The sequence below is a fragment of the Gymnoscopelus braueri genome, assembly GCF_963280865.1.
Source record: "Gymnoscopelus braueri genome assembly, chromosome: 18".
NCBI classification, from domain to species: Eukaryota; Metazoa; Chordata; class Actinopteri; order Myctophiformes; family Myctophidae; genus Gymnoscopelus; species Gymnoscopelus braueri.
The window spans coordinates 19,619,251-19,633,425 of NC_137618.1; the positions used below are offsets into that span (position 1 = coordinate 19,619,251).

At 45.4% G+C, this 14,175-nt stretch overlaps 1 protein-coding gene across 5 annotated transcripts in view; it reads right to left on the reverse strand.

The window, feature by feature from the left end:
* nrp2b (neuropilin 2b) overlaps positions 1–14,175 on the reverse strand; it is a 140,823-nt gene that overhangs the window by 23,444 nt on the left and 103,204 nt on the right. For all 5 annotated transcript variants that reach the window (XM_080412823.1, XM_080412821.1, XM_080412822.1 and 2 more), the window contains exons 12-13: positions 8,828–8,902; positions 6,550–6,729 (exon numbers count right to left, since the gene is read on the reverse strand). In XM_080412823.1, coding sequence (XP_080268949.1) covers positions 6,550–6,729; positions 8,828–8,902 — 255 coding nt within the window. The remainder of the gene's footprint in view (positions 1–6,549; positions 6,730–8,827; positions 8,903–14,175) is intronic.

Below are 14,175 nucleotides of genomic sequence, written 5' to 3' on the forward strand. Positions count from 1 at the left end.
TTTTTGTAGCTTTGTAGCTGTTGTAGCTTTTGTAGCAGCTACTGTACACACATCAGATGTATCGTTGTATCTTCATGTCGCTGGCCATTGAACATGAATGGTAGCTTTGTATCTGCCAGTGTGAAGGCTTACAATTAGGAAAATATTTAGGTTAGGGTTCAATCATTTTATACATTCCAACATGAAATTTGTATTGAAGTTCATTACATTTGAAGATAAAACAAACTGGAAATAAATGAATGAATACAGTATGCGCCAGCTGTAAGTTGAGAAGGAGCCAGGCTGAACCATTGAACGATGCAGTAATGAAGCAGGATGTAGTGTTTGTTCAGAGCTTAAAGCATCACTGTGGCTTTACTCTGTGGTACACAAGCTTAACCACAAGCTGGACGGGCATTTCATCATGGTTTGTAATGGCCATGGACACACACACACACACACACACGCGTGCACGGATACGCATACACACATACACACAGACAGACAGCAATGCTAGGACCCATGTACTCTACCGATACATGCGTAAACATGCACGCGTGCAAACTCACTCACACACACACACACACACACACACACACACACACACACACACACACACACACACACACACACACGTAAAACAGTCTTAATCATTGTGAATGCTGACGTCTCGTTCCGTCGCGCTTCTCGTATTCGCCCCTTAGTCAGCACAATCCGTCTCAGTGCCTGTGTGTGTGTGTGTGTGTGTGTGTGTGTGTGTGTGTGTGTTTGTTTTTGGATGTGTGTGTGTATGTATGCGTAGTTGCGTACTATGTCAGTCTAAACACTCTATCAATTATTAATGCAATTCACTTCCTCTCGCTTCTCAGAGAGCAGAATGGAGAAAGAGAGAGAGAGAAAGAGAGAGAGAAAATGAGTGCACACGAGAGAGAGAGAGACCAAAGGAAGACACAGCGGTCAGGAAAAGAGAGGGAAAGAAATAATGCAGAAAGCATGAAAGACAGAGAGAAGTTTTACTTTATAACACCAGTCTAAACACACCCATACACATTAGAGCGCTGCTGTGTTTGTGCACAGGACATTCATCAACGTTAATGTAACCGCGGGTAAATATTATCCATATTGTAAGGACTGTAAGGACCTAATTAAATGATCAATCCCCTTCCACACACACACTTCTATCTATCTATCTATCTTTTTTTCTCTTCCACATCCATCCGTCCCATTTATCCCAGTTCTCAGCCCATATTAAAAACTGCTGAGTTGCTTCGATCATCCTCATCTCATCTTCCTCTCTTCCTCTGTTCTCCTCCTCTTTCCCGTGCTTCCTCGGTCTAAAGATACTAACTTTTTTTTGTTCTCTCTCTGCAGATTTAGCCACACATGGATAGCTTAATGAATAATGGATTTGGGTTGAGGTAACTCTTATTTCTTCACTCGCAGGCAAATAAAAATGCGGGGACTTAAATTATCGCTGCTCATTAAATACAGTTGAAAGTTGTTACAGTCGAAATACAGAGAAAGTGTGCTTTTTTCCTTTTTTTTCCCCTTTCCACGGCGCCGCGTTTGATCTTGGCCGATGTACAAAGGGAGGGAATTAATTAACAAGTCTCTGTGGGAGGGATGGATCTGGAATCAGCTCTTAGGGAGGTGTGTGTGTGTGTGTGTGTGTGTGTGTGTGTGTGTGTGTGTGTGTGTGTGTGTGTGTGTGTGTGTGTGTGTGTGTGTGTGTGTGTGTGTGTGTGTGTGTGTGTGTGTGTATTTGTGCGTGTATGCATGTGTGTGTATTTGTGCACATTTGAGTGAAAGTGAGTGAGGATATCTGTGAGAGTGTGTGTGTGTGTGTGTTTATGCATGCAAGCAGCCAGTGTGTGCAGGAAAGGTGTGTGCATGTGTTTTCATGCAGTGGAAATGCTGTAGGGAGGCGCTGACAGAAGAATATTGATCGTCAAGTCCATCCTGTCTGCACTACAGGAGATAATTACAGCCAACAAGGCAGATTAGTTCTCTGATCATCACCAATGAAGTCGCTATCAACTGACTAGGTTTGAGTCCAAGAAGCTTAAAAAATATCTGATCTACCAGCTTGTTGAGCTTGTAGATCTGCTGTTTTCACATAGTATAAAACATAGGGATTAAGTGGTTAAGTTGAGCTTGTTTACGTTCAGTCAGGAATCATATCTATTCGATGTACTAGGAATGCTTTCATGATGGAAATCGTCGCTGTCGGGCAGAAACCTCGTATCTCCGCAAGTAAACATTTTATGTTTTTTTTTCTTCCGTAAATGAAAGCCCAACTTCATCACACAAGAGTGTCGCACATAAGTAGTGATAATAGCTGATCTACAAGCTCACAACGCGGTGCATCGCGACGGAGATCGGCTATTTTCACTATATTAAACGTTTTTTTTTAATAATAAAAAAAGGAACGGTTTTGGACATACAAGGTTTCCACTCGACAACAAGGAAATATTCCTTTCATTGTAACTGAAAAGAAGTGCTAATTCTGTCTCTGCATTCATCTTGCTCGGTGCTTATTCAGCTCCTAAAGTCCGCTGCAGACGCTGGGTGCATGGCGACCGCTGTGCGGATGCGTTTCCAGTCTCCGATTATCACGCCTGTTTTTTCGGTCAGACAGGCAGATCGTGTTCTGTTAAAATCTGAAGGACACTTGTTCTGCTTCTGTAGTCTGTAAATTTTTTTTGCAATGTTTTGATGTTGCTCTTGATTCCGACATTTAATAATAGGCCAGAGCCTTCGTCAGCAAAATAAAAAAAGACATGAAAATCACACAATCGCCTGTTATAGCTGAGTGGTTAGGGTGCGTATCACATGGGCTCAGTTGCATGACAGAGAGTTTGATTCCAGTCTGGCTTGGACCATTTGCTGCATGTCGCTCCCCTACTCTCCATGTTTCCTGTCTCTCTCCACTGATGAAGGCTGAAAAAAAGCCCCCTAAAATAACTATTAAAAAGAATCTCATTATGCCTGACTCAAAATATATTACCTGGACTAAAAACTAAAGACTGCTGGTTGACTTTTTAGCATTCTCGATTTACTCCTAACCAAAAATATACCTATTATACCTATTGAGCAGGATTAACATGGGAGCCGAGCAAAAGTGGAAATGCTCTGCGTGCGGTGCGCAACAGGCTTTAACCACCAGGCGTTGAGAGCTTTTGGAAATCTGCAATTTTTGCCTATAATGACCACAAATAGGGACGCAAGGTTTGAAAGTGGTTCTCAATGAGAACAGAACAGGCAACTGTTAAAGTGGACAGGAGAGAGTAACATCCCCTCTGCATATACAGGTATATAAATTTGACCTTATGCTGTACATAGCGAGCGAGAGAGAAAGCAGTAGGGAGGCTTGTGAATGCGGTTTGGGGGGGTTGACTTTCAGACTGTCCCTTTAGAGCAGTTAAAAGGTCTTTCAGTGACAAGTGTCTGGGATTTGATGGCTCCTGGACTGGGTGCTATAGGTCTAATGTACAGTAAGTGTACAACAAGACTTAATGTCATGTTACTGTCTGACGCTGGGACACGCTTACTGCTGAGTCAATAAATTACTCTAGCACATGCGCGCGCGCGTGCGCACACACACACACACACACACACACACACACACACACACACACACACACACACACACACACACACACACTCATTTTATACATGCACACACACAGCAGTAATGTAATGTAAGGTCCTGTCTTATGTCATGCTCCTGTCTGTCATAGAGGAGCTGCTCAGTGGACTGTGAAGTAGAACGGCTCAACAGATGCAAACGCAGAGTCTTGGTGGAGGGCAAGGTCAATATGTGTGTGTGTGAGTTTGTGCATGTGCATGTACTGTATATGCGTAACGTGCGCGAGTATGCAACAGTACACTCGGACTGTTCCACCTTGAGCTGTGTGTGTGTGTGTGTGTGTGTGTGTGTGTGTGTGTGTGTGTGTGTGTGTGTGTGTGTGTGTGTGTGTGTGTGTGTGTGTGTGTGTGTGTGTGTGTGTGTGTGTGTGTGTGTGTGTGTGTGTGTGTACCTTGGGGAGAGCTAAATTGCCTAGGCAGCACTTCTGTCAAAGCTATCATCTGACTTATCTGACCGTTCGTAGCTCTGTATGTCTGTGCATGTGTGCGTGTGCACGTGCGTGTGTGTATATATATGAAAGATTGAGGTGGAGACAGAATGTGTGTGTGCGTGCTTGCTTGCGTTCGCGCGCGCGCACGTGTGTGTGTGTGTGTGTGTGTGTGTGTGTGCGTGCGTGTGTGTGTGATGGGTAAAACAGAGTCCTTCCTCTCTTCTCCTCTGGCTCTCTCGTTAAAGATGGACAGATGTGGAAAAAGAAGGAGTGGTGAAAGAAGTGAGGGGAACGGGGTCAGAGAGGAGAGTTACAGGGAGGGAGGAGGAGGAGGAGGAGGAGGAGGAGGAGGAGAGGGCAGAGATACAGACTGAATGAGGAAGATCAGAAGTGAGGGATGACATTCATGAGTGAGGAAAACGAGAGCTCAAACGACGTAGGATCAACCTCTTCTGGATCAGGACCCACTTGAAAAAAAAACTCTAAAGCGTTCGTGGCCCACCCATCTGACCACTTTAACACGTGTTAAGTGGTCAGATGGGTGGGCCACGTGCATTTTCATAGCTGTATTCTCTTGGAGATCTCTGTATCTGTCTGTCTGCCTGTGTCCCTTTTATGCCCATATGTGAAGATCTCTATATCTGTCTGTCCTTATGGAGATCCCTGATGTTCTCAGTTATATGGTCATATATGGGTATACCCATATATGGGTATATATATGGGTATATATATATACCCCTATGGGTATACCCATATATGGGGGGGATCGGCGGTTCTGGAAAGTCGTTGTACAGTGGTAAACGTCTGTGGAGAATGTGTGGAGAATGTCTCAAGAGTGCAAACTGACTGTGGAAAGTGGATTGACTAAGTAAGTATGGCAGGTGTGGGGAATTGGACAGGTGTGGGGGATTTGCCAAATCAAGCTTAGGCTGGGGTTGCCATGGCAATCAATTGGCTCATATGGGCCACGGCCAGAGCCTTTTATGGCGGTTCTGGACAACCGCCTATCCGGCCGACTCGACGCCGGGCACTGCACTTCCTTGGGTCGTCTGTGACGTGTGTGGCGAATTTGAAGTCGGGTGGTTGAACGGTTCTCGAGATACGTGGATTACAGACGTACATACATACATACATACAGAGATCGGGCGGGCGGTTGAACGGTTCTCGAGATATGGGGATTACAGACGTACATACATACATACATACAGAGATTCGGTGCATTTATTGTAAGATTAAAAACAGGTTCAGAACCACTGACGTAGAGGTATTGTGAGGTGAAAAAGATGATGACGGAAGAGGAGTGAAGAGAGAAAGACAAGGAGAGAGATGGGTGGCGGAGAAGCTGTGTGTGTGTGTGAGTGTGTGACTCGAACTTTCCAAAGACTTTCCAATTAAGCGGTTGCATCATTGTTGCTGCGCGTGGCGTATCCCAGAATGCTGCTCTACAGTATCCTGCAACGGAATGGCAACCGTGCGTTTTTAATGATGTGACGAGGCTTCTGTACTACGGAAGCCCACGGTGTCCAAATGTGTCTCTACACTACTGTTTCGTATGTTTTCTATGTTTTGTTTTTTCTTCTCTGAGCTGGAAAAATTGATGTAAAATGTGGTTTGGGACGTTGAATGAAGCTGTTTTGGTATTGGACCACCTCCTGCTCTTTGAAAATGTGATTTCCCGATGGTTCTGTGGACCAGAATAGTTCCCAACATTTCACGAAACACCAACAACACATAATTAGTTGAGGGAATCTGCCCAGAAATCCTACTTGGGTTGGGTTTGTGTTTTTTGCCTCCCAGAGCTGAGGAGATGTGAAGTTAAACCGAGAATAGAGACTAAAGGATTTTCAACAGCTCTAGTGGTTAATTAGGAATAGATGCAACTTGGTGTGTTTGTGTGTGTGTGCATGCATACGTGTGTGTGTGTGTGTGTGTGTGTGTGTGTGTATGTGTGTGTGTGTGTGTGTGTGTGTGTGTGTGTGTGTGTGTGTGTGTGTGCGTGTGCTGTGTGCTGTGTGCGTGTGCTGTGTATGTGAATGTAAACCTTCAGGATGTGTTTCCGTGTGGAGGTGTCTGTGTACATGTCTGTGTATGTGTGCATGCATTCAGATATATTTGGGTTGATGATGCCCTTTGATGGCAAGTGCCACTAAAACCCTTAAGCCACCATTGCACTGTAGCTAAGCAACAAATAAAGCAATAAGCCACAGAGGCAACATGAAAATCACATGAAAATTATAGACATATCGCAATTAACCCATTTTGGGCAGGAACCCCTATTTGTAACTATACCTTTCAGGACGGGAACCTCTTTTGGGGTTCTTGTTGCTATGTACAGTATATTGCAACATACATTTGTTGTAATTTTTGAATAAATATTTCAAGTTTTTCAGAAAACTTGGTCAGGATTTAGAAGGCGTTTTTAGAATCGGCCTCAGGTCTAAATGGGTTAAACAGACAAAGACGATATAAAAAGGCATTCGACTGAACTGACCGTCTGATCCCAGGGCGAGGTCCAGGCTGGAGCCGCCGTGCGCACCGTGTCCGTTGGAACCCACGTTGCCGCTGCTAGTGGCCGTGTGCAGAGACCAGCTCACGCCGGATCTGGGGTCAGCCGACCAGCCGCACAGACTCTGTTCAAAGTCACACACGCCGGAGAGGGACGGAGTGGTGGCTGCAGGGAGAGAGAAGGGGAGAGAGTGGGAGATGAATGATAAATTGTTGCCGTCGGGCAGAAACCTCTCATCTCCGTATTTTAACTTTTTGTGTTTTTTCGTAAATTAATGCCCGACTTGATCATGCGACAGCGTCACACAAAAGCATCAAAAGTAGCAGATATACAAGCTCGAAACGCGTCGCTTCGCGCCGCGTTTCGAGCCGCGTTTCGAGCCGCGTTTCGAGCTTGTAGATCTGCTACTTTTGCTACTTTTGAATTTGAATCCTGAAAAGTGACAGTTTCGGGACGTATGAGATTTCCACCCGACAGAGACGATATAAACGGAGCGAGAGAAGAACAGATCAAAGAGCAAAAGAAAAAGATTACATTCAGCGCTGGCTGTGTGACTCATTCCATTCAGAACTGCAGAAGCTATTATGTCCGGTTCTGTACAACACATTATACACTATACAGTTCTGCTGAGTTATGCTTCATTTTATACATCCGTGGTCTACGGTGGGTGTCTGGCGCCAAGAAATAGCGGATCCACAAGCTCACAACCCGCCGCACACTTGCACCTGGCGTTGTGAGCTTGTCCAATCGGCTACTTGCGGCGCGCGACACCGCCGCGCGGTGAAGTATAGCGCAGGCTTGACGGGCTGGACACAGAGTGCTCTCCCCGAGTTCTCCCATGTCACCCTATACTCCAGGAAGTCTGCCAGCTGATCAAATCACTTTGATTGGTGCCCTCGCTCCGACATATGGCCATGAGAGACAAGTTTCCAGTGTGTGTGTGTGTGTGTGCGCGTGTGTGTGTGTGTCCCATCGGACGTGGACATTTATTCCCATTGTAAAACGAGATTTCCCCGAAACAAGCCCTCTGGGTCTTGGTTTTAACAGACTTTAAATCCCAAGAAGCCCTTCTTTCTGGTGTAGCTGCTGGGTGACATCATGCCATTCCACATACCTTGACCTCGCAGTGTGAACATTAAGTGTGTGTGGTGTATTAGGGAGAGAGACACCAGACAGAGGTAGAGAGAGAGAGAGAAAGAGAAAGAGTGACAGAGAGAGAGAGACAGAAAGCGAGGGAGATGGAAGGAGATCAAAGAGAGAGAAAAATGTGTGCGTCCGTGTGTCTGTGTATATGCGTGTGTTGCTAGTGATGCTACGCAGATAACACTGTACTGTATGTTCACATTATGTTTTGCCATTTAGATGTGTTTTCCTTAGACCAGAAAAGGCTAAGAAAGTTCTTTAGATAGTGTGTTGTTTAGAATACAGATGCTAGGTTGGTGTTTACCCGGTATCACTCGTTTCTTTGAAACTCCAAATGTAATTCACCCTGGATAAGTCTGCTAGATCAGTGGTTCCCAAATGTTTTATCTCAAAACCCAAAAGAGAAATGAGATCTTTGCCCGGGACGCAAACTAATAAAAAATGGCAGATCTACAAGCTAACAACGCGTTGCGAGCTTGTAGATCTGCTATTTCTGTGTGTGTGCAGTGGTGGAAAAAGTACTCAAATTCTTTACTTAAGTAAAAGTACCAATACTGCAATATAAAAAATACTCTGTTACAAGTAAAAGTCCAGAATAAAAAATTTACTTAGTAAAAGTTCAAAAGTATTGGCATCAAAATGTACTTAAAGTACCAAAAGTAAAAGTACTAAATATTTGAAAATAGCCGATCTACAAGCTCACAACGCGTCGCGATGCGACGCGTTGTGAGCTTGTAGATCTGCTATTTTCAAATAGCCTAGGTACAAAATAGGTTTAAAGTGGTTAGTGTATGTTCATTATATCATAATTTATATCTGAAAAGTAACTAGTAACTCAAGTTTTCAAGTAAATGTAGTGGAGTAAAAGTACAATATTTGCATCTGAGATGTAGTGGAGTAGAAGTAAAAGTATTGGAAATTGGAAATACTCAAGTAAAGTACAAATACCTCAAAATTGTACTTAAGTACAGTAATTAAGTAAATGTACTTAGTTACTTTCCACCACTGTGTGTGTGTGTGTGTGTGTGTGTGTGTGTGTGTGTGTGTGTGCGTGCCTGAGCACTAATGTATGTAACGTACTGCTGTATGAGCACGCTTGCATCACTGTGAGTATATTTACCGGGCCTCATGGGAGCGGTGGTCTCCTCCACAGCGGGCAGGGTGGGGGTGGGAGTATCGGGTACAGTGGTGGCTTCTGAGGGAGAGAGAGAGGAGATAAGAGAAGAGCAGACAAATGTTTAATTGTCCCGACGTTTAATTCACCCTGTGCGATACAACCCGGACAGCGAGACTTCACACGCCAGTGTTACATTACCGGCCTATCAGATGCATGGGGAAAGATAAGAGAGAAACCCAATAGGGCAGAACAGAACCGACATTTAACCCATTGAGGCCTGAAGTTCTGATTCTGCAAAATGTCTTCAAAAACGGTTTTCTGAAAAACGTATGTTTCTATATCAGTGGTTTTCAAACTTTTTCATGTCAAGGACCCCCAAAATGATATGAATTTGGCTGCGGACCCCCATCTCGAAATATTTTGTTCCAGGGACCCCCAGAAGCAAAGATTTGAGTTAATGTTCGCTTTAAAAGAATATATGTGTTCAAAGATTTGCACACATTTTCACGATTTTTCAAAAATAGCAGATCTACAAGTTCATAGCGCGGCACTCGGTGCCGCGCTATGAGCTTGTATATCTGCTATTTTTGAATAGCCAAAGTGTAAAATAATGCTTTTTAGCTCAAATCAAGAAGTGACACAGATGCGTTCCAGGTCTTAATGGGTTAAAATGGTAGCAGTTCAACGATTCGATCCGCATGAGAAAAGCCCCCATGCATCTTCCCATACGCTGCACCAGTTTCTGAGGAGTGGACACAAAAAGCTTTGAAAATATAACCCAGTCCAGATGCTCCCGGTGGCTTTTTATTATTTTTTTTATCCCCAAGTTATACAGCGTGTTCTCCTCATACTCCAGCTATTTCACAACAACCGCATCAACCACACAAAAACATATCGCTGCTGTCGGGTTTGGAATCCTCTTATGTCCAAAACTGTAACTTTTCAGGGATTCGAATTAAGAAATAGCAAAACATTTCTCAAAACAGCTAAGAATATCTCAAAAATAGCTCGTTTTGAGCTTGTGTGACGCTGCAGTATGATGAAGTAGGGCATTCCTTTACGCAAAAACCTAACAAGTAAAATAAAATTGGAGATAAAAGGTTTCTGCCCGACAGCAATGATATCCCCTTTTTTTTGGCGGTGGAAACGATCGATAAGGACAAAAATGTGTGTACGATGAGGTTTTGTAAAGTTTCAGTCCAGGTCAGGAGCTGTGTGTGAGTGTGTGTGTGTGTGTTGTGTTGTGTTCAGTGGTGTCAGGGTGGGACAGGACCCAGGCGGTGACAGAGTGAGCTGAGGCAGGCTGGCTGGCTGGCACACGGCTCAAGTGCCACCATGCTGCTCATTTTACCCGCCGACGCCTGGCATCCATCAGTCGCCTGGGGGGCACGCATACACACACGGCTGCGTACATGTTCACACACACGTGTGCGCACACACACACACACGCGCACACGCACACACACCCGCAAGGTTACATGCAGTATCACACACATGCACGCAACGTTGCGGTGATGGATGTTGCACTCACACTGACCTTGACACACAGCAGCATGGAACCAATGTATGATAGATCTCTTACACACACAGGTACAGTACTGTATGTATCCCATACAGTAGATATACACAGTGATACACACACACACACACACACACACACACACACACACACACACACACAGTTTGACGTCAGTCACAGGGCATTTCACTGCAACCCTCAAGACCTTCTGGTCTTAATAAGCGGCTTTCTACTGTCGGTGCACATTCCTTAAACAACCCTGAACACTTAACCAGCTGTGTGTGTGTGTGCGTGTGTGTGCGTGTGTGTGTGTGTGTGTGTGTGTGTGTGTGTGTGTGTGTGTGTGTGTGTGTGTGTGTGTGTGTGTGTGTGTGTGTGTGTGTGTGTGTGTGTGTGTGTGTGTGTGTGTGTGCGGGCGCATGAGTGTTTGTGCGCATGTGTGCGACGTGCACGTGTCTGTTCACATAAAGGGGTTGATACACTTTTTTGGGTGTGTGGTCGTACAACGCAAATAGCAGATCTACAAGCTCCACAGCCCAGAATAACCCATGCTCCATGCAGGGACAGGACCAGCGTGGCTCATGTGCCACGCGCTTCACCCCACAAACCTCTCAGCACATCATCCATTCAGCATTCCCTCTATCTCTCTCTTCCTCCCTTCATCTCTCCCCTCACTCACACTGTTCCCCGACTCATCTAGGCTTTTCTTCCTTCCTCTCTTTCGTTCTCTCTTACTTTCATCCTTTCAATTCTTTATTTTATTAATTCTTTCCATCCAGAGGATTGAAATTCTATCTGCTGCTGTTCTACCAAAACCACCATTTGGACCTCCATAACTCACTCTCTCCTTTTGCCTGTCATTTCCCCTCACTCTCATTTTTGGGTCTTCTCTTCACTCTCTTTACTGGAAGCATTTCTCTCTCTCTCTCTCTCTCTCTCTCTCTCTCTCTCTCTCTCTCTGTCTCTCTATGTCTCTCTGTCTATCTCTCTCTCTCTCTCTCGTATTGTTTTATGTCTGTTCTAACCACCGCAGTTCAGTAACTCTGCTGCTGTTGATTCACGTCTTGTTTGCTTTTTCTAGATGTTTCCATGACTCACTTGGCTGTGTGTGTGTGGGTGCGTGCGTGGGTGCGTGCGTGCGTGCGTGCGTGCGTGAGAGAGAGAGATCCCAACCCTTCGTCCATTGGTGTGTGCTGAGTTCATTTAAAGGTGCAGTAGTAAGTGATATCTGTTTGTTAAAATAATTGTTAAATATGAATTATATTCTGATAGTAATCATTGCTATATACTAGTGTTTGTTCAGTAACAGGGGCCTGTCTCTCCGGGTCTTTAGTAAACAGAAAAAACATTTTCAGTTCGGGATACCAATTTGATCCAATCAGGAAAGAGAACTCAAGAACCAGAGAAATGGGGAAACACCTGTTATTGCATTTATTATTATCAGAATATAGAGCTTTAACCTTTTAACAAAATATGTTTTTGTTTTAAATAACAAAATATCTCATGCACTACCTTTAAGTCAGCCGATTTGTTCTTTGTGTGTGTGTGTGTGTGTGTGTGTGTGTGTGTGTGTGTGTGTGTGTGTGTGCGCGCGTGCGTGCGTGCGTGCGTGCGTGCGTGCGTGCGTGCGTGCGTGCGTGCGTGCGTGCGTGCGTGCGTGCGTGCGTGCGTGCGTGCGTGCGTGCGTGCACGCACGCACATCCAGAGAGCTGTTTATAGGAGAGTTCGTTTACAGAGAAAGTATGCAGGATTATTATGTAAGCCCAAATTCACCAGCCTTAAATTCCCAACACACACACACACACACACACACACACACACACACACACACACACACACACACACACACACACACACACACACACACACACACAAATTAAGGTATGATAAGTGGGTCCCAGCTGCTGGTGGTTTTGACATTAAGCCAGTTTAATTTGATGCCCTTTACCACCGTAATTAGCGCCTCATATAGAGAGAGGAGAGGGACGGGAGGAGAAAAGAGAGAGGGAGAGAGTACGAGAAAGAGAGACACAGGGAACAAGAAAAGGAGAGAGAGGAGAGAGAGAGAGAGGGGGGGGGGGAAGCGGAGAGAGATGGATGAGAGTAAAGCAAATCAATCTCTCTCCACTCATCAGAATGTTCTTAATTAGTGACTACAGACGGCTCCTGTCCGTAACCTAACCACTACTCTCATCATACAGCCCTACCTCGTCTCCTCTCTGTCCTCCTCTCTCCTCCTCTCTTCTCTCCTCTCCTCTATTCTCCTCTCCTCTCTCCACCCCTCCTCTCCATTCCGCTCTCCTCTCCATTCCGCTCTCCTCTCCATTCCGCTCTCCTCTCCATACCCCTCTCCTCTCCTCTCCTCTCCTCTCCTCTCCTCTCCTCTCCTCTCCTCTCCTCTCCTCTCCTCTCCTCTCCTCTCCTCTCCTCTCCTCTCCTCTCCTCTCCTCTCCCCACCCCTCCTCTCTCCTCTTCCCTCCCTCCGTCTCCTCGACACTCCGCTCCACTCTCCTACCCTTCTCTCCCCTCCTCGGTTGCTATACACTCTGTTCTTGTTTCATTCGCCACTTCTATTATAACTTGTTTTCTTCTTCACTTCCGCCATGTTTGGTCAGAAGAACCTCCCAATACTAAATACTAGTGGCCTTTACAGCAGAGAGAGAGAGAGAGAGAGAGAGAGAGAGAGAGAGAGAGAGAGAGAGAGAGAGAGAGAGAGAGAGAGAGAGAGAGAGAGAGAGAGAGAGAGAGAGAGAGAGAGAGAGAGAGAGAGAGAGAGAGAGAGAGAGACGTGGGTGGGCACTACCACACAGTAGGCGCTACACAGCAAAGTCCTGAGTGTTAATTAAACTCCTTATGGGTCCATTTTTACTACACTCTGTGTGGTTAGTTATTCAGAGACAGATCAGTCAGTCAGACAGACAGACAGACAGACAGACAGACAGACAGACAGACAGTGGTAGAACAAGGTTCAACCACTACCAGAACAAGATCAGTCTTACATCTGTATTCTACAGGCCACCCATTAATACTGCAACACACAACATCATGTCCCATAACTCTGTTTCTGCCTGTCTGTCAATCTCTCCCTCTCTGTCGGCTCTGTGTGACACACACACACACACACACACACACACACACACACACACACACACACACACACACACACACACACCTCAAACTGAGAAGCCACGGGTGCTCAGTTAACCTTTTCATATACACGCCGCACACACACACACACACACACACACACACACACACACACACACACACACACACACACACACACACACACACACACACACACACACACACACACACACAGAGCATATCCCTGGCCTAGGGCCTCATTGTGAAGCTGCTGACTGAGCAGTGTGAGGCGGAAACAGAGGCAGGAAAACTGTTCAATTATGGAGAGAGCTCTGGGTATAAATCTACCACTGTCAGCCTAAATAATGACTACTGACACTACGCCTTGGTAGGTGTGTGTGTGTGTGTGTGTGTGTGTGTGTGTGTGTGTGTGTGTGTGTGTGTGTGTGTGTGTGTGTGTGTGTGTGTGTGTGTGTGTGTGTGTGTGTGTGTGTGTGTGAGAGAGAGAAAGAGAGAGCATGTGTCCACTGCTTGGTGACACAGTAACGTGTGTGTGTGTGTGTGGTTGCATGCATGTGTATGAGTGTGAAAGGGGGATTTCCTTTACTTAATTACAGAGTTATTGACTGAGAGATATGGAGATTGTGTGCATGTGCGCGTGTGCATGTGTGTGTGCTTGTGTGTGTGTGTGTTTTGCAGGGTGGTTGTAAAAGTGTGTTCTTCCTAGCAGGGACCTCCATTGAGA